This window comes from Aspergillus lucknowensis (genome assembly GCF_044049455.1).
Source record: "Aspergillus lucknowensis strain CBS 449.75 chromosome Unknown BJX67scaffold_19, whole genome shotgun sequence".
In the NCBI taxonomy this organism is placed as follows: domain Eukaryota; kingdom Fungi; phylum Ascomycota; class Eurotiomycetes; order Eurotiales; family Aspergillaceae; genus Aspergillus; species Aspergillus lucknowensis.
In genome coordinates this window covers 125,682-150,467 of record NW_027263563.1, presented here as the reverse complement: position 1 = coordinate 150,467, position 24,786 = coordinate 125,682, and the positions used below count along the sequence as shown (strand labels likewise).

At 51.1% G+C, this 24,786-nt stretch overlaps 7 protein-coding genes across 7 annotated transcripts; 4 read left to right on the top strand and 3 right to left on the bottom strand.

Annotated features, from left to right (window-relative positions):
- Positions 1-188: 188 nt before the first annotated feature.
- Positions 189-3,845, bottom strand: chsG (chitin synthase class III). The gene is made up of 6 exons (XM_071035519.1): positions 3,482-3,845; positions 2,930-3,404; positions 2,512-2,873; positions 1,608-2,454; positions 722-1,551; positions 189-665 (listed from the first exon to the last, which is right to left on the bottom strand). The coding sequence occupies exons 1-6, from the start codon at positions 3,572-3,574 to the stop codon at positions 528-530; spliced, it is 2,745 nt and encodes a 914-aa protein (XP_070886297.1). The 5' UTR covers positions 3,575-3,845; the 3' UTR covers positions 189-527.
- Positions 3,846-7,975: 4,130 nt separating this feature from the next.
- Positions 7,976-9,990, top strand: BJX67DRAFT_83041 (uncharacterized protein). Its single transcript, XM_071035521.1, has 2 exons — positions 7,976-8,379; positions 8,439-9,990. The coding sequence occupies exon 2, from the start codon at positions 8,498-8,500 to the stop codon at positions 9,686-9,688; it is 1,191 nt and encodes a 396-aa protein (XP_070886296.1). The 5' UTR covers positions 7,976-8,379; positions 8,439-8,497; the 3' UTR covers positions 9,689-9,990.
- Position 9,991: 1 nt separating this feature from the next.
- On the bottom strand, positions 9,992-11,934 carry BJX67DRAFT_82698 (putative endosomal sorting complex protein TSG101). Its single transcript, XM_071035517.1, has 2 exons — positions 11,578-11,934; positions 9,992-11,509 (listed from the first exon to the last, which is right to left on the bottom strand). Exons 1-2 carry the CDS (start codon positions 11,842-11,844, stop codon positions 10,145-10,147), a joined length of 1,632 nt encoding a protein of 543 aa, XP_070886295.1. The 5' UTR covers positions 11,845-11,934; the 3' UTR covers positions 9,992-10,144.
- An 841-nt stretch (positions 11,935-12,775) lies between these two features.
- preB (alpha-factor pheromone receptor STE2) lies at positions 12,776-14,796 on the top strand. The gene is made up of 2 exons (XM_071035518.1): positions 12,776-14,077; positions 14,130-14,796. Exons 1-2 carry the CDS (start codon positions 13,111-13,113, stop codon positions 14,513-14,515), a joined length of 1,353 nt encoding a protein of 450 aa, XP_070886294.1. The 5' UTR covers positions 12,776-13,110; the 3' UTR covers positions 14,516-14,796.
- A 1-nt stretch (position 14,797) lies between these two features.
- On the bottom strand, positions 14,798-17,640 carry sly1 (syntaxin-binding protein). Its single transcript, XM_071035520.1, has 4 exons — positions 17,243-17,640; positions 16,962-17,178; positions 16,524-16,906; positions 14,798-16,470 (listed from the first exon to the last, which is right to left on the bottom strand). The coding sequence occupies exons 1-4, from the start codon at positions 17,280-17,282 to the stop codon at positions 14,987-14,989; spliced, it is 2,124 nt and encodes a 707-aa protein (XP_070886293.1). The 5' UTR covers positions 17,283-17,640; the 3' UTR covers positions 14,798-14,986.
- Positions 17,641-18,596: 956 nt separating this feature from the next.
- BJX67DRAFT_371979 (uncharacterized protein) lies at positions 18,597-22,827 on the top strand (the record flags this gene model as incomplete). The annotated part of the gene is made up of 10 exons (XM_071031173.1): positions 18,597-19,166; positions 19,218-19,375; positions 19,434-19,552; positions 19,606-20,119; positions 20,556-20,658; positions 20,729-21,282; positions 21,338-21,738; positions 21,790-22,049; positions 22,089-22,685; positions 22,738-22,827. 10 exons carry the CDS (start codon positions 18,597-18,599, stop codon positions 22,825-22,827), a joined length of 3,366 nt encoding a protein of 1,121 aa, XP_070886292.1.
- Positions 22,828-23,877: 1,050 nt separating this feature from the next.
- BJX67DRAFT_82653 (DUF218 domain protein) lies at positions 23,878-24,735 on the top strand. Its single transcript, XM_071035516.1, has one exon. It carries the CDS (start codon positions 24,115-24,117, stop codon positions 24,673-24,675), a length of 561 nt encoding a protein of 186 aa, XP_070886291.1. The 5' UTR covers positions 23,878-24,114; the 3' UTR covers positions 24,676-24,735.
- Positions 24,736-24,786: the final 51 nt, after the last annotated feature.

Genomic DNA, 24,786 nt, shown 5'->3' with positions numbered 1-24,786 from the left:
TTGAGTCGGAGCCGCCGTTAAACACCAAAATCAACCCAACAGGTGCAGGGGTCGCAAAGAGAGAGGGGAGGAGAGGAAGGGACAGAAGGGAGAAAAGGAAAGCTGGGAAGCTTGAGAGACGCTGGAGATCCGCGAGGCTGCACTTTCCAGATGGATGGGGGAGCGGGTGGAGCCGCAGCCTGATGCCATGCAAACCAGGGCCTAGTCTCCGCCTGCTACCTAAACTCCCTCCAGAGGATTACCAACACTGACACCCTCAGAAATCCTTTCACCATGGCATGCGATTTTGCTTGGAATGTCTCATTGAATCTAAGCACAAGGAAAGTCTACAAGCATCCACGCTCCTCCATCTGTCAAACATGAGGATTGCAATGGCGCAATAAGCGAGAAGAACAATCAATAGAAGAGGCATCATATGTAAAATACAAGATTGCAACAAAATGTGCCAAGAATAACTCCTTGGATCCCATGCAACACATCCATTTGCAAGGTATCTTTTGCTTCGCTTTTCATTAGAGAAAGTCCGCCTACCGCCGAGCGAAGCAGCAGAGGAGACCAGTCTTTCCAAGGAACCAAGTGGCTCCGATAAAACGAATAAGTGCAACGACGGCATTAGACCACAGAAGGGCTTGGAAGAAGCGTTGGGTACGGTCAGTCGAAGTGTTCTGTAGATCTCTATCAGCCTTGATCCAATGGATGGGAACGGTAGGAGAATACATACCGTAAATCCGAATTTGTCTAGACCCTCGCTTGTGATACAGACAGCGAGAAGACCGTTGCTGAACAGCCATAATGTGACCAGCCTGGTACGGAAACTCTTGTACGAGTCATCGAGAGACTTTTCCTCTTTTTCGACAGGTGCCACGTAAGGCGTCAGAGCCCGCTTCACGGTCGCCTCAAATTGACTGTCAATATCTGCCTGAGGCTTGTCTATCTCCTCAATTACAGCATCTTTGCCTCCGTCACTGGTGGTCTTGGCGGAAGGAAGAGCATCCGCTTTGTCAGAACCCTTGGTACCCCATGACACATCGTGCCAGTTGCTGAAGGCATAGACGTTGAGGATGTTGATATAAGATGACTGCACAGCCATGTATGCCGGGAAAGACGTGAACATGTGCCAGGGATCCAGATACATGAACGACGCAACGAAGTAAAGCCCGAAGGTCGCAGCAAGAGCGATGATAATAATACCAGCACCGCTAGATCCGAAGAAGGATTTCAGGAATTCACCCAGGCCCTCGTCGGTCTTGAAGTCCATCGGCGCACCTCCAGTGAAGGCGCGAATCACAAGGTACAAAGCATCGACGACAACATAGATTTGAATGATACCAAAGGCGACGAAAGAGACGAGGTATGAGAACTTGGATCCTTTGGGTCGATTACCCAGGGCGAGAATAAACTGCAGTAGCAAGAAAGCGAGGTATCCATATTTCACCAGGGTATTAATGATCGGAGTCGCGTCCTCACCAAAGGGGAAGGCAGTAAAATCGTTGCTCTGGCTGGGGGTACCCACCAAGTCCATGATAACCGAAGTAGTAAGCCAGTAGGAAGCTAGCCAGATCAGCGTTAGAATGAGGTCCCGCGTAAAATGAAGATGCAACACTTACCCAGGGAAAACCAAGTCAAGATGGTAGAAAACCAGTTGTACAACATTTGAAGATGAAGGAAGAACATCCGAATGATGTTATGCCCACTCTTGTACATGCGACCGAAGTGCATGAGAGAATAAATACCAGCAGCAAATGAACCGTTCAGCCAACGACGACGTTGGGAGATGAACTCAGGAGCACCTTCTGGCACGTCAGTCTCACCCTTCGAGGCCTTGACATAAGAAAGATGCCACTTGGACCCCGCTTTGGCCACCAGCTCGAAGCACAGGATACGATCCTCGGCTAAGAACATGTTCTTCTTGAAGATGTTCATGCCCTCAATACCCTTTTTGCCGAGTTGCTTGGACAGGGTGTGGTCACCATGGAAGTACTGTTCCAGTGGCCGGCCCATAATCGCACGGAACCGATAAGCCGAGAAGGCACCAGGCAACACACTGACATAGCCAAAAGAACTCTCCAGCGGTTTGTCAAGAATGTTACTGATCTTGTACTCGAAATTCTGTGCTGCAACCAAGGGATTGAGCAATTTCTTCCACCCTTTGCCCAACATGGCGTGAATCTCACCACAGGCACCCCCAAGATCTTTGTCATTGTAGAAAGCCTCCCACAGGTAGAGTAGAGACTTAGGTCCGGGTTTCGTACCAGCATCAAGAAGAATGCAGACTTCAGGATTCAGGATGCGGCCGAAGGCGTTGAAAAGCCATCGGTGAGAGTTAATCTTCTTGCTGTTTTTCTGTTTGAGACAGAACATCATCTGAACAGGAGGAAGAGTGCTTGGGCCATCGTCGGTAGGCCGAATGAGCTGCTGGTTTGGAGTGACGGAAAGCTGGGTGGTGTATTCGAACTACCCCTCGTTAGCAGGCAAATTCCGGCGGCCCAGATTATCGCAATAGGAGCATACAATATGAGCCACAGTTTCCTTTCCATCAACGTCACGCTTCATGACACCATCCTGGTAAACACCGACGGTAGCGAGGACATCTAGCACATCCTTGTCGCAAGGATCGATACCGTCGAAAACTAAGCAGACAACGATCTTCTGCCAGGCAGGACCACCTTTGTTCCAGAACTCTGACTTCTTAAGGCCGACAATATCTCGAATATTTTGCATGACACCATGCAAGGTACGGGCGGTGAGCGTTTTATCTTCGTTATAGTAGGTGATGGCGATCAGCAATTCAGTGTGTCTGTTGTACATCGCTGGACGAAGGTTATAACCATTGTGGAGCGTGAATTCGTTTGGATCACAAGTGGCGGCGGTGTCTAATCATAATTGTCAGTTTTCCATTCCCTAGCCGATGCTTCCTGGATAAGCTCACATCGCATGTGCGTAAATTCCTCGCTTCCACCCTCCAGATCGTTCCTATACTTAGCCTGGATTGCGTTTTGAATGGCACTTGGGACTGGATAGTCCACACTCAGGACGGAACCCTGGACCAGCTTGACTTTCCTAGTAGCATAACGCCGAAGACCGCTTCCACCACCACCGCCAGCAGGCGCCTGTCGCTGACGCCACGCCTCTGTAGACGAGGTTTCACTACGAGCGTAGGGTGACGCTACTCGCCCAGGAACACCGAATGCGGCAGCAGGGTTCTCTGAATGGCCCGAGTAAACAGATGCATTGCTGTTGTATGGGTCCTGGAATCCGGCATCCGGGGCGTAAGACTCCGTCAGACTGTATCCTGACGTTGGTCGTTGTACAGGCGAAAGACCACGCTGGTGGGGGTCATCGAAGGGCCCGGCGAATGGACTTTGCTGGCTGGCTAGTAATCCTCTCGAGGCTTCTTCTTCGTACTGGAAACGGGTGACACGAGTCTCAGTTCAAGAAACCAAGAAAAACGAACATCAACCAAACCGAGGATTGGACTTACGGAAGTGTTGTTGTGAGAGAGATCCTGAAGGCGATGGCCTTCATCGTTGAAATTACCCCCAGGCGACTGGGGGCCAGAGCCGTGGTAGGCCATGGTGAAGATGCGCAATTAAAGTGCGAAGCTGACTTGCCTGCGAGGTCAAACAAAAACAGGTGGAAGCAGAACGCAAGGACTCGAAAAGAAGGGGTAGCTGCGAAACGAGAGCGATGGGGTTGCGTTGGCTGAACTTGGGAAGGCCAAACAAGTTAACCCGCGTTTCCCGGGTCCACGCAGCACCAGCAGAACGAAGGGATAAAGAAGTGAGATGGAAACGAGAGAAACAGATGGGTGATAAAACAGAGAGTCAACGGAGAAAGATGAAGGCTCGGAAGTTGAGCGAGAGGCGCAGGCAGAGGAGGAACGTGGAAGAAGCCGCCAGGGCTGAGGAGGAGACCAAAAAAAACCGTGGCAGAAGGTGAGACAGCGATGAACAGCAAGAAGGAGCAAAGAGACGGTGGCTCCAGTATATTTAGCCTCACAAAGTCACCCGTGGTTAGGAAATGAGAGGCTAAAGGCAAGCTAAACCCAGTTCTCCGCACTGACGGTTGGGAGGGGCGCAAACAGAGAAAACAAGCCTGTCAGAAAAATATTTTCTTTTCAACGTTCCGAAGAGGTGTGTGTCCGTCTCCTGGCGTTTTTTTTTTTTGGAGGTGGTGGTTTGGGACGGAAATCGGGATGACCAGGATTCCTTCCCACTGGCCTGGGGCTGGGAGACTTCTGCATCCTTGTCTCCAAGCAAAAGATCAGAGACCTCAAGTTCACAGTATCATAATTTCCACTCGCACTGTTCATGTTCCAACTACAATCCTCAAGTAGTCTCTCATCTCCTGCCTATAATCACCCACCGCTCGGTTGCCCTGTCCCGAGGTCCTGCTTCGAGGCTTCTTCAATGAGTTGAAGGATGGTTGGTTCACCGCTGGTGGAGGGACACGAGAATGAAAATTTCCAACACTCGAACCCACCTTCCATTCCAACCGACCAATCCTTTTCAGCGACTTCGGGGACTGGTATTTTTTCAACTGACCAACCCAGACTGCCCTCGAGCAACCCAACTCGGGAAACTGAGAGCTCTCATCTGCAGAAGACTCAGGAGCTCATCTTTGATTGACAAAAAATTTTTCTTCCCATTCTTTTCATGATTCGTGAGCCCCTGAACATTATTGAGACATCTCAAGGCTTCTTGGCACCGCCCGAATCGTCGATTGTTGGCTTGCCCGAGTTGGCCGTTGTCGAAGTTCGAGGCAAGAAACCAGAAGCTGCTGCCAGTGGTCCTGCATTCCATGCCCCTTGCCAGCATCGTTGCTGAGGAGGTGTCTGCAAAAACCAGGTCAATGGAATCCCGGCCTGAGGCATGCAAGTTCTGCTGCGTTTCAATTCACTTGAACATGAACCTTCAGCTCCAACAGACTTGACGTGACATGAAGCTTTCACGATGCGAACAACTTCATTTTGGATTTGTGGAGCGTATCGTCAAATTTCGAGACGACAAATCGTAAATACGACACAGCCATTTCAGGGGTCATACGATATCTCCATAACAGGACTAGCTCTAAGCCAAATATAGCGTGGATGATGGCGGATTTTCGGGGGGCTGAACCGTGTTTGTCGTCCGTTGGTCGCTCGGAATCTGGGTGCCACAGAGAGCACCATCTTTCTGTCCTTCATTTTTGTCTTGGATTTGAGAGAAACCTCATCAAAATCCAATCACAGAATTCCTCTCGCCCTTAGGGTGGAGCGACGTCCCATGCTCACTGGTCAATTACTGTTTCAAAGGGCTTGAGAATTGGTTCAGTGGCACCGCCACCCAATTTCTCTTCAAATTTCTATTCAAGGGGCTTGTCCCGAAATTTGCAAATCTCGTGGTTTTTCGAGAGCAAATTATCAAGACGTCTGAGCCACAAGACAGCCAGGGCTGAGCAGCGACTAACGCGAGTTTTTCCTGTCTTCTGGACGTTTTCCATTCCTATTCTTAGTTTCTTAGCGCGACAGCAAGACTGATGAGGATGGAGAGAGCCGACCGAGGAGGCGCATCACAAGCTTCATGAGACAAACTTCAGAATGCAGAGCCGCAGACCCTTCCTTGATCGCTTCAATTCCATTGTTATCAAGCGTGCGTCGGCTCCTCTGATGGGGGGGTTGCATTGAATTCGAAAAGAGGGTGGGCGCTCTCTGCTCCTCTAATGATCTGTGCTGCCACATTGAGCATGGAAGCTGAGGGGACTCTGGTGTTCACTGTTCTTCGCAACACTTCTGAGAGCGGGCCAGTCTTGTTCGAGTCACATCCAAAGTCCACGAGGAGGGAGACGCAGTCCGGGACTGTTTGACTGACAGAAGGACTCCTCGCATATCCACCCAAAATATGTCTCCTGGCACTGACCACCGGGAAGGGATGACGCAGCTTTATCTGCAAGATCGTGAGTTTTGGACAGGCTGCATTTTCAGTCCCTTGTCATGCAGGGGCGTATCAGATCTACGGTCAAAGGCAGGTAGTGGAGAAACTTGCAGAGCTGAAAGCAGAGCATTTTCCCTGCACGGTGTCTTGAAATCAATGCGGGGGATCTAGATACATCTGCTTCTTATACCCGGAGTCAAGTTCAGACAACAAAGTCATGAACTCGTATCTGCGCTGTCAGCCGCGATTTTCAACTCCAGAAAGACCCAAAATCTGGGGAGCGCCTCCCATCCAAGGCCTCCAGAGTCCAAGGACGTGAAATTTGTGGTCGGCCCACCTCCCGGAGCGCAAGACGACGGGGCTTCAAAAGTGATCCGAGATGGTTGAAAGAGGGCCTCCCCAAAATCTTTCTTAGTGGTCGAATGTTATCTACTGCGCGTTGGCGATCTAAAGGTCTGGAGGTTGTGCGAATAATCAAGATTCAAGGAGGGCCAGGGCTCATGATATATATCTTCTCCTCTCATGCCTGAAGGCGCGCTGCAAGCGAGCGGGCCGGAGCGACCACGATGAGATGTGTTCCAGGCGGAGAGGTCTACTGACTCTGGTTAGGGTCGAGGCGTCTTGGTCTTTTCGGCCTGATTCTCGAGCAGCCCAACAATAATGTATGTTGACCTCGACTGGGACCTTATATTGAACCGCCATAGTACAATGCAGGAGGAAACTCAATTATGTATCGTCCTCATGATCTCCGGATCAGATCATGCACATGCAGAAAGACGAAGATAATCAACCTATCATGCAATCACTGTCGGTCAGCCGCCGAGCGCCTGTCACCCAAGGGGCAACGTTCTCAATCCCTGGAGCAAAGACGAGGCAGACCGACATCATGGCCCGATCCGCGAAAGAGCAGGATGGACAGCAAATGGAGCAAGAGATCAACAAGCGAGAGTCCGCACAAACTGGGCACGATGTCGCAGCCGTGCCCTGTCATGATCCCACTCAAGAGCCTCTTTTCCGAAGTCAGATATTGAGGCTGTTGAAACTTTCGAGCCCTTTTTGTGATGTGGATCACGAGTCCCGACCCTTCAACACTCCGCCTCTGAGCCTGGACGCCGCCAAACCAGATGAATGATCGGTGATGGTGCGAGTTGTCGCTGTCTGTTTTGATTAAAGGTCGTCCGTGTTTAAGGCAAAGAGTCGCTGTGATTCGACCAGACGCCCCGTGTAATCTCCCGAAGGGAACGTGGGTTGGTCCAGAACCACACTTCGCACCAGGAACCGCTCTTCGGACACGACCTTCAGGCCATCGCCCACGCCCCAGGCAGACAAAATCAGCAAGGCGGATGACACCACGGGACGCCGAAACAACCTGCACGGGGTTTGACCTTGGTTCGCCTTTTCCTGGCTTTGCCTGAATCAGGGCGACCTGGCTTGGGGGGTGAAGGATCGACGCAGGCAAATGCTCGAAACGATGTAGCCCAATGTGCTTGACAAAGAGATCAAGTTTGTTCAAGAGTCGTTGGGTTTGTTGGCGGCCTCTTGATAGTGGCTGCTCTGCTTCGAAAGTTAGATGGGCGGGTTTGGCTATTGGATATGGCATCACTTCATGGAGGTAAAAAGAAGTTATCGCGCAAACTGTCAAGGACACTCGAGCTTCAAATGATGGAGGGCGTGCCCAGGTGGTGTCGTCCAGATGCCCTTATGTGGTAATAACGAGGGGTGAGTGTCCGTAACCAGGGTGGTCTTCCTCCCTCCTCCCTCATCTCCACTCAACCGCCAACCCCCCAAGTGTCAAGTGAGACAGACCTTTTCTTCTCTCAACTCTCCTTCTCCAGCCTGCTGTTTCTTCTTCTTCCTTTCTCTTGTTCTTCCCCCTTTTCTCCCCCTTGACATTTCTTCAACCTTGGATGCTTCGCTCTGAGTGGAATTATCTTTCCTTCCGAGTCGCCTCATTTCCCCTGATCCTCTAACTGCCCTCGTACCTGACAGCCGTGAAACGCGCGTCCACGACTTCAACCTCCTAACGGCGGCCCGCGGTCTCTCCATGTCCCGCAGTTGAACTCTCCATTCGGGCGACGGAACGAATAATAGTTCGATTGGGAGGACTCCAAAGGCGAATATCGATATATTGGATATCGCAGATCCACTTTGACGGACTATGACCACCACTGCTTATAGTTCTCCGTTCTAGTGTGCAAACTTCGAGATCTCCAATCGTTGCAAAGGAACTTCGAATACCTCTCATGAATCAACATTGAGCCCACGACTTGACGTCTGCTGGAGCATTCATACACTCTTTATATACTCAGCACACTCTTGACGCCGTTGATCGGCCTTACACTCTTTAGTTTTTTTTGCAATATCTGGTCTATATCCTGGATCAATTGAAGCTTCCGTCTTACCACGATATTATCCCAATTCCTCACCGTTCGAACGTTGATTAACCAGGACTTCGCCATGTCTTTCGGTATGGCTGAACCCCTATTGCCCCGTGGTATGCAATCTTTGACCCGGTTCCACACCCAGTATATGGCTAACGGAATACAGCCTTAACCGCACGGGATTGTATAGAATGTCCTACATCCATGCCACCATGTCCCGCCTGCCCTCCGGGCACCAGATGTACGATGAGCGCCCAGTCATGTACTCAGTGTGCGTCCATGGAGTGTGTCAAGGTATCGTCAGGTTCCTCGGAGTCACAGGATAGCTCGTCGGGCGGGGGAACTAATGTTGGTGCCATTGCGGGTGGTGTTATCGGAGGCGTTGTGGTGGTTGGAATCGTAACATTCCTGATCTGGTGGTTTATCATCCGCAAGAAGCGTAACCAGCAACGAGCGAGTGAATCGGAAAAGGCCAGTTCTTACGTGGCCGACCCGGCAAACCAGTCGAGGAAATCCACGCACTCGATCGCTTCTACCGTTTTGACTCGGGCCTCAAATGTTATCCAGATCGCTTACATCCCTGGGGTAACGAATCGGTCACCACCAGACACACCTCTCGTGCCGCCCGTCCCCCCTCTTCCTGGTGCAGCTCCCGATCAGCATTTCTTCATGCCTGGGGATCTTCGCGATTCATCCTGGTCTGACATGACAACTGAACGTCGGTCCATGGCCCCTACTCTACGAAGTAGCGTTGCTACGACGATTTATCGAAACGATGCTATTGTCAGCCCTATGCCAGCTCAACAGGCGATGCGCACCCGTGCCGCCGTTGTTAGCATTCATAATGGAGGGACTCCGCAGTCGTCGCCCCAGAATCTAAGTCCTGATGCTCCTGCTGTCCCAGCTATCACTCCGTCGCAGCTCGCCAAGGCGGGTGTCACTGATGCCAACAGTAAAAGCTCAATTGTTGCACGCACAGTCACCGCTAAACCCGTCATGGTAAAGACCATCGGAAAGAAGAGCAACACATCCAACGCATCAACTGTGCAGCCAATTCAAGAGCAATCGGAGTCGAACACCGAATCATCCCCTTCAAGCCAGGACGTCACAACGACCGCGAGCGTCAACGCCGGCTCATCAAGCGACGAGGACGACGACTCGAAGCCTGCCGCCGGTAAGCGTACATCTACCCAGGCAGAGTCTCTTAGCTCCGCCAGACCATCTCCAACGGTGATTGAGGACTCGCCAGCTATCATTCAGAGCCCGTTCGAAAGCCAGACCTCGGCGGAGACAAATCAACGTAATTCATCTCTTCTGGAGGGCCCGAAACGACATAGCGGAGCTCCCCCTCCACGCGTCGAGAGCCCATTCTCAGATGTGAATGAGGTGAAATAAGCCAATCGGCTGCTCTATTTACGACGTCTGGTGTTTTTGGGTTTGCCGCGTTGGCGCAGATGGGTTGGATACTTCACTATTTTCATCATAGATGCGATGTTTATCATTACCGTCTACCGCTTTGATTTCGTCTGTACATGAACGGCTACGCTTCTTTCTTTTTTATATCCGGCCACTGTTTGATCAGAAGAAATATTTACTATTCTTGAATCCTCATCACCTATTACTTCTTAGAGCTGTAGCAAATGAATCTTGATGCTATGATTCTGCTAGGACGTTTCACACAGCGTGCGCGTTATGCACACCATTAGGGCATGCATTTCTGAGAACGGTAGTACACCTGATATATCGTTCTTGGAATAATATTATCTTAATTCAAGATGCATAATAAATGGTAGCCTGCAATACAAAGCCAAAGAATTTCTGACCCTTATAATCTAAGGGTTTCCAACTTTGCTAATGCTGCGGGTACTCATCAAGCCCCATACCCCGCCCTATCTTCCGAATCAACGCCTGTTTCATGAATGCCTCACGGGCTAGACCACGGGTATGACGAGACCATGTCTCGACACCGATGATGCCCTTGACTAGGGCTGTCTGGAGAGCATATACGGCTTGCTGGGTGCCTCGCTCTTCGGCGACGAGGTCGTAGAGCTGTTTCCCTACTACTGTGGGTGCGACGAGGACTTCGTCGATTGGTGGGAGGCCCGATGCTGCGGCTGCTGCGTCGGTGGAAGAGGATGGCTGTGTGGTAGAAACGCGCGACTGGGCGTCGGCGATAACGGCGTCAGCGCGGTGGAGGGATTGTTGGAGGACGGAGGAGTTGGATTCAAGGGTTGAGTTGAGGGTGTTTAGGGAGGAGATTTCGGCCTGGAGCGTTGCGATAGCGGTGTGGAGGGAGTGGGACTGGGAGGATAAAGATTGGGCTGCGGATTCGGAGTGGGAGACATTTGCTTGAAGAGTTTCGGTCAGGGTTTTTGAGATGGCTTGGAGAAGGGCGTCTTTCTCGGGATTTGGCGGAATTGGCGGTGCAGGGCCACTTGGGGTGAAGGAGGGGAGCTCGAGTTCGAAGGGGGATGTAAGGAGGTCTTCGGCTGGGGGCTTCGGTCGTGAGGGAGGATGTTGCGCGGCTGGATGTGCTTGTATTTGGGTTTGGGGCTGTGGGTGGATGTGCGCCTGCGGGGCTTGTGGGTGGTATGTTTGTTGTGACGGTACCTGCGCGCCGTGGAATTGGGGAGGCGGTTGATGTTGTGGAGGGGGTATCTCGTGCGTGCCGTTCGGGGGCGGGTGATAGGTAGGCCCAGGGTGGTATGAGGGCCCTGGATGCGATATATTCTGCTGCTGTGCGAGTGGAGGCGGCGGCGGTGCCTGCTGCTGGTGTGGGGGATATGCTCCTCTGGGAAGGATGCCTTGGTGAGGTAGGTAGTGAGGATCCCTATTATGCGGGCTACCAATAGCGGCCTGTGGCGAAGGTAGGGCTTGCCGATGGCTCTGTTCCTTTGGCGGTAATGGGGGGAGCGGCGGTGGAGGGCTGAGCGGCTGCCCTTGACCGTTGGGCTGTTGTGATCCCAGAGCCCCTACTAGTTGGCCCGGCTTGGGAGGAGGCGGGGGTGCCTGTGGTGCAGGTTGGGGGGTATGGACTGCAGGTGTCTGAGGTGATGGAGAATGCGTCGAGGAACTTGCAAGCTGGGGGGGTAAAGGCGGACGAGGGGGTGGTACTTGGGGTTGTTGCGGGATTGGTTGCTGCTGTTTGTATTTGACCGGGGGTTCTTTCGCAAAGATGTCTTGAAGAATGGACAACAAGTCAAGGAGGGAGGAACGCTGTGGCCGGAAAATGAGTTAGTTTTGGCTAACGGTATGGCTTGATCTCACACGCCATATGTACTCGCCTCCCATGCGCCAGCCCAGTGCGCGAGATAATGATGATAGACTCTTCCTTCCAAGGTCACATGCTGACCGACTCGGACAGCCATATCCTGCGTCGGCGTCACGTAGGCGAGCGGTGGCTCGCGAGGGTATGTATTGGGGATCCATAATGCAATCGGAAATTTGTATACTTGGCCGCGATATGTGACGGGTAACGTGCCTGATAGCTGGAGGAGGAGTGCGGAATAACCGGTCTCGTAGGCTAATGGTGGTCGAAATGTTAACTCCATGCTCGCTGTAGCGTACGACCAATGACGCAGAGGGCGCTGGGAAGCTTATCGGTAGGTGTTTGACTTACTGTAGACTTCGGTTCGTGGGGAGAGAGAGGGATACTTGGCCAGCACGTTTGCGACATCGTAGTGAGTCCGGTTGGGGTCCTGGTATGTTTGCCTCGGGTCGTAGTGGTCCTGACTGGGTTAGCTTGATGGTTCCCTCATGAAATCTGCTGTATCTCACCCTGATGAGGACGCTATACAGCCAGTTAAGCGTCCTCTGTGGGACTGCGGCCATGTCGAGGGGGGTCTGGGAGGCAGCGGTGCAGCAACAGAGTCTGGAGTTTTGTCGACAAACAACGTCAACGAAGATCCCCGCAGTCTTGGCCCTTAGTCAGTCTCCATCTCCCAGTCCCCATCTCGCAGTTCCTACCCCATGCAGTGCAGGTTGCACAGCGCACGAGAGTCTTTTTTCTAATATTATCACTATTTTGCCCCAGGGAGGGTCAATCATCCGGACATGGTATGCTACTCGAGTTCTTAGAGGTGCACGGATGGCAGCACCGATTGTATCTTTCGATGAGGCTCCCGACCCGCATGCGATCATCATATAAGCTTGGGTTACCCAAACCCGACTGACAGGGACATTTTTCTTGTCTGTCGCCTGGTAAGATGGGCAGGAAGGCAGTCCTGAGGCAGGTGCAGGCTGCCTGTCGCTACTGGGATCATTCTCACGCCAGACAGACAACAAACTCCCCGATATCGACGCTCTACAGGAACAAAAAAAGCCTCTCCAGGAATCTCCGGGCTTGCTGTCTGGCAAAACCTGAATACTGATTCACCATAATCGCCCTCCAATGAAACTGGCATGGTCAGCATTGGAATGGTGTCAGCTCATTCTTCACTGTCCCTGCTGCGGACGGGGTGTCCTTTGTCTGGGAATATCCACTCGTGATGAAACCTTAGGAAGAATCTGAAAGAAAATCAATCAGGATCGACCATGGTAGACACTTTTATATGAACTGCGCCATGCTGATGCTGGGCGTGACCGAGGCGCCCGTTGCTATTGTTCTGCTGGCGGAGCTTGATATTGTTTGTCTCGACAGCCCCCACGACAATCGGTCGAGATAATGGATTGGAATAGCGATCATGATCGCAATACCCCTCTTGGCATGTATCCGCTTCTGATATTGTTACACCTTTTGGTCGGTGCCCCTTCATATTGTTTGTCTTGGGTGTTACACTGGGCCAACACCCATTGCTGCATGTCAACACCGAGAGGCCATGGACCTGATGACTGAAGGCCGGGAGAACATTACGGGCGTCGAAAGATCGTCTGTGTCCTTGAAGCTTTTATACGGACATTTTCGCCTTCAGGCTATTCACTCTCGCCTTTTTGCAATCCTCGTCAACCGTCCCTACCTTGCCAGAACGAACTACTTAGACAGGAGTCCTGCGAAACTGACCGACCACCCCGCTTCCTACCTTCGCCCTGCATTGGTTATTATGGCTTCGGACTTTGATGCCTGGAACCAGAATGTCACTTTCCATTTTCCGGACGGATCTCCCTTTGATGTGCCGATCTATGCGATCAATAATTTCGCTCAGTATTCAATCCGTATCTGCGTTAACTATGGCGCCCAGCTTGGAGCGTCTGTAATCCTCCTGGTCATTTTATTACTGTTGACGAAGTCTGAGAAGCGCGCGTCCTATGTCTTCTGGCTCAACTGTCTTGCGTTGCTCCTCAACCTCGCGAGATTGCTTTGCCAGATCATATTCTTCACTTCGCCCTTCACGGAGGCCTACACATATTTCGCCGCGGACTACTCCCGTATTCCAGCGTCCGCGTATGCGAATTCCATCCTATCCGTCATCTTTACTTCATTACTCCTTACCTTTATCGAGGTGTCGCTCGTTCTCCAGGTCCAGGTTGTCTGTGCAAACCTCAGACGCAAGTACCGACGTCCTCTTCTCGGCATGTCCGTCATAGTCGCGCTCATCCCTATCGCCTTCCGGTACTGGTATTCGGTCAAAAACATCCAGAGTATCCTCGACGTCTTAAGCCCTGAGCCCCTCGTCTGGCTGGAAAGTACCTGCAATATCGTCATAACCGTGAGCGTCTGTTTCTTCTGTGCCGTCTTCGTAACCAAGCTCGGCTTCGCCATTCGACTGCGCCGCAAACTCGGCCTCACAGACTTCGGCCCGATGAAGGTGATCTTCGTCATGGGCTGCCAAACGATGGTGATTCCAGGTATACCGGTTTCCCTCATCTTCGTTAGTTAGACACGCTACTAACGACGCAGCCATATTCTCAATCGTCCACTATGCAACCGATATCCCCGAACTGTCCTCCAACGTCCTAACCCTAGTAACTCTCTCCCTTCCTCTCTCCTCAATCTGGGCCGGCACAACCCTCGAAAAGCCTGGAGCCGCATCTTCATCCGGCCGAAATATGTGGCAGGTCCTCTCATGCTCAGGACTCAAGGGCAGTAGGCAGACATCCTCCACCTCAACTTCATCAAACAGTGCGAAGCCGTGTACGAAGTGTTATTCCGATTCTGCACTGTTGACGAACGGAGCGAGGAAGACGCGTGTTTCTTCTGATGCTTCCGCTGCAAGGTATGGAATTGCTGTTGAGCATAATATCTCTATTGAGAGTACGCGGAGGGAGTCGTTTGGGGATGTTTGATCGCTATCTGCTCACCCTTCCCCAGCTTTGGCAACGTGGGGGTTGATTGGGGGAGGGATATCGACAATTAGACTGGCCGTCAAGGAGTTAATTGGACTGATGGGGATGCATAGCGTGTGACTAGTACTTTTCCTTTGTTGTCTCATCTAGTTCGCATATTCGTTTCATTTACAGACATGAGGTCTGTCGTCTTCGTTTCTTCAAATAACTGGCCCGGTCTAACTTACTTTAATTCGATACTGGCTCAATAGCGTGATAACTAATCTTCTTTGTTCATGTTGACGAGAAAGAACACCTGGAGCGGACCCTCTTTATCACAAATGTAAGAGAACAAGAATATCCATAACATAGGCATTAATAGTACTGTAAGTCTCTCGAGTACAAATTCTATCAGCTATAGCAAATAGACATTGTCAAAAAAAGGAGCGAAACTAGGAGGCTAGGCTAGTCTGAGGCATTAGAGAGACCTATCTACCCCTCCCGTCCCAATTTCGCCAACGATTCAGTCAAGAACTCATTAGCGTTCATCAAGTCCGTACTACCGTAGACGACTCTTCGTCGTGGCCCGCCTAGGGGATCGGCTCCGCCACGAGCACCGGGACCCTCGTGGCCCTGGTGTCCGCTTGTCCGATGCACCCAGTCTTGGAGGTTACCGTACTCGTCCATGCTTCCGCCGCCGACCGTGAAGATGATGGCTTCGTTGAAGGCTTGACGGCGTTGACCGAAGCTCGCTGCCATTCCTGGGGCATTGTTGCCGAGCGATGAACCGGCGGATTGGGCATTGCGGGAGGCAGATGCGGGGGGTATGGTTCCGCGGGCATTGGTACTCCGGGGGTCGAAATAGAGATAATTCTCTGTTTTCGCAATGGCAGAGCTTGACGCGGCTGAAGGGTCCATGATTGATTCGGTGATTTTGGTCAGGGTTAGGTCTTTGTTGGCGGGGAGGAAGTTTTTCACTCCTGAGATGAGGGAGTCGAAGTTTGCGCCCAGGGCTCCGGAGGTAATGCGGTCTGTTAGGCGATTGGAGAGGGACGAAAAACCGCGGAATAGGTCTGAGGACTGCTGCTGGGGCGCGGCGGTGGTCATCATGGTCATGCGGGTGAGCTCACGCACCTGTTTGACGTATGCGATGGGACTGACATCTTCAACTCCTGCGCGTGTGAGGGCCTCTTCAAACTGGCTGATATCTGACCGGGAGAGCTCTGTTTCCGTGCTTAGGAACCAAATGAGGAATATGCGGAGTTTGTCTGTGGGGTTGGTGCCCTTCGCAGGATCGTTGATCAATTCGAGGATCTGTGCCTTGGATTGCTTGGTGATGTTCTCCTCGAGTTCATAGAAATTATCTAGTTGGCGGTCTTTGATCCCCTTCAGGAGAGCAGTGGCGATGTTCATGTGCATGTCGAGAATTGATTTGCGTTCTCGTAATTCAGGGAGGAGGGTAATGGCGGCTTTAAGGTGCTGCGCGGATGCACTGGTGTCGGCTTGAAGGTCCTCGATCGAGGAGGCACCTGTCTTCTTGGTGATCTCGTTCGCATCTTCCTTATACCGCGTCAACTCAGCGTCGATGTCCTCTGCCACCTGAGGAAATGGGGCACCAGCGTTTCGTTTCCAGAAAAAGTCATTACTATTGAGGTCGTAAGCCTTTTTAGTAACATCTTTGGTAAGGTTCGATTCGTCTGCCGTTTCTACCGTTATCCGGTTGAGCCGCATCTGGAGAACGTCTTGTACAAGCGACTGGTATGTCCATGAGTGCGATAGCATTGGAACTAGATCGACGTTGCGGTCAACAATGACTAGGACCGGTCGCGCCGACGGTACACCAGGAGTAGATTTTTTGTTCGTTGAAAAGAGATTGTCTTTTGAATTGAGTATGTGGTCGCGCAGCTTGCGATCTAGCTTTGTCGCAATGAGTTCTGCTGCACCACCTTTGGGACACCTGATAATGGGGATGGCACCTGGACTTTGTCAGCAGGGATTTTTTCCTCACCCCAGAATGAGTCTCACACACCCATCGTAACACTGACGCTAAACAAACCGCTAACGATTTTGTCAACGATTGCATCGAGGTCATCATCGTTGGTCTTTGCGCTATTGATTTTCCAATATGTGTCGTTCCCTAGCCCTAAGCTGAAGAGATCGGGTTCGGCCACGATAAAATTCAGGTACTGATCATACACCTGATAAATATGCTCGGAAGTCCCTGTCGTCGCGATTTGGGACGCGAAGTCTTCGAGGAGGGGTCGGGGAACAGAGGACAGGAAGTTAACGTAGGCGGGTGAGTAAAGACCGCGCTGAAGGTCGTTGGCGATCGCTTGGATGTTGGAATGGGTGGGCTCGACTAGGTAAACCACGGGGACATCGGGAATGGGGTACCGAGTGGAGTTGATATTCCTGTCGAGGTATTAGTCTGCAGTGTAATTTCTAAGGCTGCTGAAATAGCGCATACAGATGAATGGTTACCCCCCAAGCTCGAAGGTCGTTGACTCGTAACACGCTGCTGATAACATCCCGGCCCATGTTGTCAAAAACCAAGACCTTCCAAATTGGGTCGCCATCTTCGTTCAGTATAGGGGTGGAGATGAGACCCTGTGCCGATGCCTCGCGGGGAGCATCTTCTGCGGAATGGGGAGCGTGATTTAGATTAAGTATCTTCTGAATGGAAGCTGAGATGGCCATTAGTGTTCTGTGTACTCTCGTAGGCTCAACGGAAGTTAACCAGAAACCTACCGACCTGGCGTTCTCGAAGAGACAAAAGATGAGATGCCATGGTGCCGGTTCACTGTCAACCGAGCTGCAATCTAATTCATGACAGGTGAAGTCACCAAACACCGCGAGAAGGCATGGAACTGAAGGGGAAGCAAAACAACTGGAGTGGTATGTGCAGCCCACAAACGTAAGGAGCAGGTACTAAGAATTGGAACAGTGGACAGGGTCGAGGATTATCAGGACCTTCAGACAAGCTGCTCGCTGAGTCCGTATACTCTCCACCTGGCTTCCTGAGGTCCTGGGAGCTCTCCCGCTGAGGAGAGACAAATATGGCAAACACATCACGTGCCGCCTCTCTCGAGTTGCCGCCGCGCACGATTTCCCCCAGCCATCTCTCGTCGTCTCCGTCACTTGTCACAACCATCCACTCCCTTCTCCCTTTCCTAACCATTCAACCCTCTCTGTAAAGCGCGAGATCATGCTGCTTAACTGCAGCCTGGAGCGGTTCCTTTAGCGAGGGCCCTTTCATTCCATCTTTTAAGGAAAATTTCAAGACTGAGAGAGACTGGACGAACCAGCTCTCCGAAGACAAGAGGGGAGACAAGGCTGAGAGAGGGAAACAGAAAGGAGGCCAGTTTAAGAGGCTACATTGAAAAGAGGAGCGAAGAGCCAAGCAAGGGACAGGCAGACTCCCAAGAGAAAAAGCGCGAAGAATTTTACGTCTACTCCTACTTTGACGGGCGGTATTTGGTCGGTGTATTCGAAACGCAGTTGACCCAGATTCAAGTTGTGCATCACCAAGAGGGCCCTTTTTTTCTTTCTGGTTTTTTATTAAATAGGAAAAGGGAACGGGGTGCAGCAACGTGAAACGTCAGTCGCAGGTCCTCCAGGAATATCTCGACATCCCACTGCGTACCTTAACAACCTCCTTAAGGAACCTCAGCTCAGGGACAGGACGGGGCCTCTCTTGAGTCGGCTTCAAGTTCTCTGAGAAGAGACGGCAACGGAAACCACGCAGGCTGCTAATTTGCCACCGATCCTCCAACACACAAACCAGAAATCGGCCGTTGGACCACACTTCTGCGCAATCAACATTTGGGCCAGCTCAGTTCCTGCGGTGCCTTTTTTCGCCCCGGTCGCAGCCAATCAAAACGCAGCAGATTCATTCCCCCACCTCGATTTCCAATCTGCTTAAAGCGGCGCTGGGTCCTTTCCTAATTGAGAAACGAAGGCACGTGCAGCCAGATACATCTCTCATCACAGGTCTTCCCAGCTACGTCTACGATCTACCAGTAGTATCATATTTTCGGTGGGATTCGACTCCAATAACTGCTTTTAAAAAGCCATTTTGGGCTGGAGGGGGAGTTGCGGCGTCATGGATCGAGTAAACCCCGCCTCGTTGCCGCCTGAATACTGGGGCAGCCTGGATTCGTACATGAACCCAGACTCTTCACATCATCATTCACATCCACCCCAACAACAGTCGGCTCCACAACAGACGCAGCAACAACAGCCCCTGGGAATTGGGTGGGATCATCCGGCGTTACATCCCCAATCAACTCATCGCGACCAGAGTCATGGTCTTTATCCATCATCAACACCGCCGTCATGGCAACAGAATCCGCTACATCACCAGCCTATCGCCCCTTCAACACCTCAGGATCTCGGGATGCCAGCTCAGTATCGCCAGGTTCCGCAATATGCCCAGGGGCAGGTGACGTTCGACTCCAGGCCTGTCCCAGCACCAGACAATTCACATTATCAATCGTACTCATTTTCCCCAAACTTTTACACTCCTCAACACATCCCAATTCCGGAAACCTTCCCTCAATCTCACTCACCTCAACCCGCACAGCAGCCACCTCAGACTGCTTCCTACCCACCGCTGCACCAGAATTCTGTCCCTCAATACGCGGTTTCTCCCGGATTCCCAGATGAGTCCTCGGTAGGCTTCCTCGAAGAACTCTCTATGATGACCCTTGACTGACCGTAGTAGCAATCTTCAATAAACTTTGCAAATGATTATACGCAACCCCCTCCGAACCTGTCAGGTCACACTATCAACCCGCAATACATCAATGCTCAACAGCCGGTCAACCAGGGTTCCTCCCTTCAAAATCAATTTGTCTATGTAAATCCTGCAGAGGACCCGAAGTACGTGTCTCATATACTCTCGCCTTCATCTGACCTATGATCTCATGCTTTTGGCCAGGATGTTCAGCTATTTTCCGGATGAGTTGCAGATACAGCAGCCGATAATAGGTCAGCCTGCCGTTAGCGGCCCACTACTGCCTGGTCGAGCTCCAAAGGCTGCAGGTGTCCCCATAAATGGTGAGTCTGTACTAATGGATTTTCGATCTCCGTTAGGTATTAACCCAATGTAGGCCTTAACTCAACGCCGGCAAGTGCTTCGACTAAGGTTGCGCCATTACGTGCGAAACAGGCCGGTCCTAAAAAGCAGTCTCAGACTGCAAAAGCGTCTGTTAAAGCGGGTAGCAAAAAGCTTAATGGGAAAGGATCGGCCTCATCGGAGTCGGAGAGCTCCGATGACTCGGATCTTGAGATACAGGAACCTGAGGAACCTTCTCCTCTTCCGCCTGCTCGCCCTAGTGAGCCGGAAGCTGCTGCACAGTATGATTCCCTTCAAGCCGTCTGGTTTCCGCGTAATAGACGGCCCAATGTCGACAAAGTCAAGACTGCAATCTTTGCGTTCAAAGACGTTGTCAAGACTGTAAGGGATGCCTGGAGAGAGAATTCTCAAGCTCTAAAGGCAGCAGAGAATAAGGGCGAATCCAATGAAACTGCGGAGCTGAGAAAGCACGTTACCCTGCAGAGACGCCTCATGGATGTGGTTGTAAGTACCACTTTGGAGAAAGGCCACCCGATCATTGTCGAAAAGTATGTTTCCTTCCTCTTCACCTCCCTTTTCCTTGCCTTTACGTGCCTCGCGTATCGTTGCCTTCGCCATAGAAGTCAGAAGCAAATTGAGAGGGTCTCTCATGTAATCTCCCACATATACTTGTCAACATGTTTGAAAGAATCCTTAGATTAAGGGTGAACTTGAACTCTGCGCCCAGTGACAATGTTTTCTCCCCAGCTGTCTCGATGAGAACAAGCAAAGAACGAGATGTGGGATCTCTTCTGTGCCATTCTTCGAAAGAACGGCAGTGAGTCGGGAGTCACATGGGGAAGACAACATGTCATGCCAGCAGGTCAAAACCTGTCCGTCTAAGCCTTCGGATTCATTCCTCCGAACCATGTTCTCCGATGATCTTTTTCCTTTCCCCTTTTCTTTTCTTTCGGATTGGGTTCAAAAGCTGACGAGAACTTTTAGGCTGGGCGAACATCCGATGGCAGTAGCAGCTCTTTACTCCTTCCTTGTCGATCGGCATCAGGCTTCGGATATTGATGGCACGTTAGCTGTCAACATATTGAAGGTGAATATCCGATTGTTTTCTTGGTGTCATTAACTTGTATTCCACCTGTCAGCTGACTGAATGGTCAAAGTTACTCGCTCGGTTCATCACTATGGATGAAGACGCGCTTCAAAAAACAAACGTCGCCAAACTCCTCCCGAGATTCGTGAAAAAAGGCAATCAGGTAGTTAAGACCCTCGCTCAGAGAATCCTCGACAATGCTGCTGCATCCACGAAACGGAAGCAGGAAGCTGGGAAATCCGGGATGAAAGAAGGCTCGCCGAATAAGAATTCCGCCTCTAATACATCAGGCGTAAATGGTGCGCGTAAAGAAAATGCTAGGGCTAAACGGCAACTGGATGGTGAAAATAGCGGACAGCCAGCTACAAAGCGAGTCGTAGTCACGTCCACTGTGAAACCTGGTCCGAAGCCCAGCGGCGTTGCTGCTAATGGCCTTCCCAAACGTGCGCAAGAGGCTGGACAGGATACTAAACCAGCGACGGCTGCCGCTAATAACGCACGTCCAAAGGCAAATATTGTTGCCCCGAAGCCCATGAACCTCTTTGGAAGTTTGACTTCTGCTTCCAAGAAACCAGGGACGTCTAATGCAGAGAGGGCTGCTGCGGCTGCAGCTGCTAAGGCTGGGTAAGCATATTGGCGCCCATCCGTTGAATTTAATTAAATGCTGATTTAATTCTAGCAATTCCACGGAAAAGAAAGACTCGCAACCTGCTACTCCACGGCCAGCATTTTCTTTCGGTGATCTCATGGCGGATCTTAATAAGCAGAAGGAGCCTTCGCCACAGGAGTCTTCGAAAAATCAAACTCCTGAGACGGAAGAGGAGCGGACGAAGCGACTACGCAAAGAGGCGCGGAGGAAACTTCGTGTTACCTGGAAGCCCGACGAGTCTCTTACGGAAGTTCGACTCTTCACTCACGATCCGGATGAGGAGCTCGGACCGGGTGATCGCTCTCGACAAGGAGGAGATGTGAAAGGTGAAGGGAGCATTCTTAAACTCCACAAAAACCTCGATGAGCTCGAAGAGGATGACGATGGCGGTATACGGGAAGAGCAAATCTTCGATTACTATACTCCTTCTGGTAAGGTTTCTTGGGCGCCCAATACTGCGATCCTTCGTCTAACTATTCTAGAAATTGATCTTGATAATATATTGCCTGATGACCGTGCTAGAGGCTATATTAAACGTGCTGGCATACAGAATCCTACAAGCCCTGAAGCAAGAGCGCAGGAACATCGAGAGGCCACAACGCTCATGGTATTTTATACTTCGGCAGCGGACGTGCCGCCATCGCCGAAAGAGCCTGCGCCGCCAGACACCGATGACGCAATACCAGAGGTTCTTTCATTTGGAGAGCTGCCAGACCATGTCAAGGTATGTCCGGGCCACTTCGTTAGCGTGCTCCCAAAATTCCTAACCGTTTTGTTGTAGGCTCGGCAAGACAAGTACTACTCAATTGTCAATCCCCAGAAGGCACCGGCGCCGGCGCCGGGACCACAGGACCAGCCAAGCACGCAGAACAATCAGTTCGTCCTCAATCTACTCAACTCTATTCAGAGCGCGGGCCAGCAGCAACAGTCGACCCCTCCTCCCGCTCCTCAGCCTGTCCAGACATCGCTGGAGCAAACAATTAGCATGCTCCGCCAGCAACAGCCGAACAAGCCTCCTGCACCCCAAAACCCTCAACCTAACATCGATTCACGGCTTTTGGCTCTGCTCTATGGCCAACAACAACCACCACAACCGCAACCGCAACCACCGCAACAGCAGCCCCAGCCGCAGCCCCAGTCGCAGCAGGGAGGCATACCGGCGAATCTCGCTGCAATAATATCCCAGCTTACCAATCAGAACCAGCAAAATCAACAAAATCAGCAAAGCCAGCAAAGCCAGCAACAGGACACCAACCAGACTCAGACGTCGGGTCTTTACGAAGATCCAGAGCGCAAACGTATGCGCGAGCAAGGTGGCTATGATGGCGAGGATCGATGGAAGCGCAATCGGACAGGAAGTGCGCACAATAAGAAACATGTAAGGATAGATCATCCTCGATATCGCTGGATTTGTACTAACAGCCGTGTAGCCGAAAGCCGGATTGGTCCCATGCCGATATTGGCGTGAAGGAAAATGTCTCAAAGGCGAAGACTGTACATTCCGTCACGATCCTCTTTAATATAGCATCTACGACATTCCTCGATACCCAGCACGCTGTTTCTTGTTCTCATTTATGTGTCTGTACACCTTGCATCACTTTTCTCTTCACCTACATACGCATTCCAGGTCGGGAAACCGTGGCGTTCTGGCGTTGGAACAACCGCACCCGGCATCATATTTCCTTTTCCTTTGCGTTTTATTTTGAAACCCATTTTTGCTGGCATCACGACCTGTCCCCGAAGCATATTTCTTACACACGCATCGTCATTTGTCTCTGTGGAGTTACGGATGTGCCGAGGGAGGCGCCGCTTGCTATGCTCATTTACAGCGGCAATTCTTGTCTATCCCGGGATCTGGTTTTTGTTTTCAGCATAAAGGTTCGACCATATATCTGGATGGAGCGAGCTATTGTACATGTACACTAGGAACCTAGGAGCGGTTATGTGCGGAATGGAGTCAGAATCATATTGATGAGTGTGTATTCCTCTATGGTGGCTGTACTTTCATATCCTGATTTCGAAGACTGTAATTTCTCCCAAACGTCAGAAGACGACTCCTAGGAGTGCCAGAGGAGATACCATATTGCGCGTATTCGATAGGGTCAGTGTGTGGAAGCGTAGCCAGGGAAATGGAACTGAATTCTCACCATCTGACGGTTTATCATCTTCCTGAACTTTTACTGAATGCCATCTAACTAATACTCTCCTGCATAACTAGCCTTATGGGTGATATCTAAATAAATATAGACAGAAAAGGAATGCCCTCCTCACCACTCAACCCAGCAACGGCAATCCCACTCAACCACCTCATAATCGTCTGCTGCCACGCAATCTACGTAGGCGGTCCGACAAAGGGCCTCGACGAGAGAGAATGGTACATTCCACCCACCCTCTTAATCTCTTTTAATATCTACGCTAGGCTCCAGGAACACCTAATCGCTAACATAACCGAAATATACAGGCTAATTGAGCCGTTCCAACGTGGTGAAACGTCGACATTCACGGAACACGTCAAGGCTGGGATTCGGGCCTTGGAGGGAGATGAACGCGCGTTGCTTGTTTTCTCGGGGTATGTATATGCGATTATATGCGATATCTTTTAAAAAAGAAACTCGGACCTTTTTGGATTTGCTAGGCAGCGCTGTAAACGCTGTTCTTGGATGTATAGTTTGCTGACGTGGGTATTTCCTGGATATGTGTAGAGGGGCGACGAAACGGCCACTTACGGATCTCCCAGAGGGGGAGTCGTATCTGGTGAGTTTAGATCTATACTAGACATGGGAGTTGATTCTTGATATACTGTTTGAATGAACGGTATCGAGAAGAAACTAATGGAAGAGCAGAACCTCGCTAAAGACAACGACTACTTCACGGACTCAACCACGGTAGACGACACACGCATAACAGCCGAAACCCACGCTACGGATTCATATCAGAACGTCCTATTTTCACTTATCCGTTTCCGCCTGCATATCGGCGTCTATCCAGAAAGAGTCACAGTCGTGACTCACGAGTTCAAAAGGGAACGATTTATGGAGTGCCATTTCCCGGCTCTTGGGTTAGATAATGCGAGTAGACTTAGACTTATCGGGATTAATCCGCCAGAAGAGGTAACTCCAGGGAAGGAATTGGTGGAGGGGGAAGGAAAGAGGGGAATTGGGCTATGGAGGGTGGATATGTATGGTGTTGGGAAGGAGTTGGCTGGGAAGAGGGCAAAGAGGGGGTGGGTGCGTGGCATGGAGAGGGATGCATTTTTTGGGATGGAGCTGGAGCCGGTCGTTGAGCAGTTAGCTTGCTGGGATGGGGGTAATCGTGGGAATAGCCGGTTTCCGAAGTTGAGCGAGCTACCTTGGTATAGGAGGTCATGACATATGCTTCGTGATCATTATTGATAGGGTATTATGATATCTGGTCAAGATACCAATGATAGATTCTCGTGAAGTGAGACGCAAACTCCAACCGGACGCCATAAAGCATAC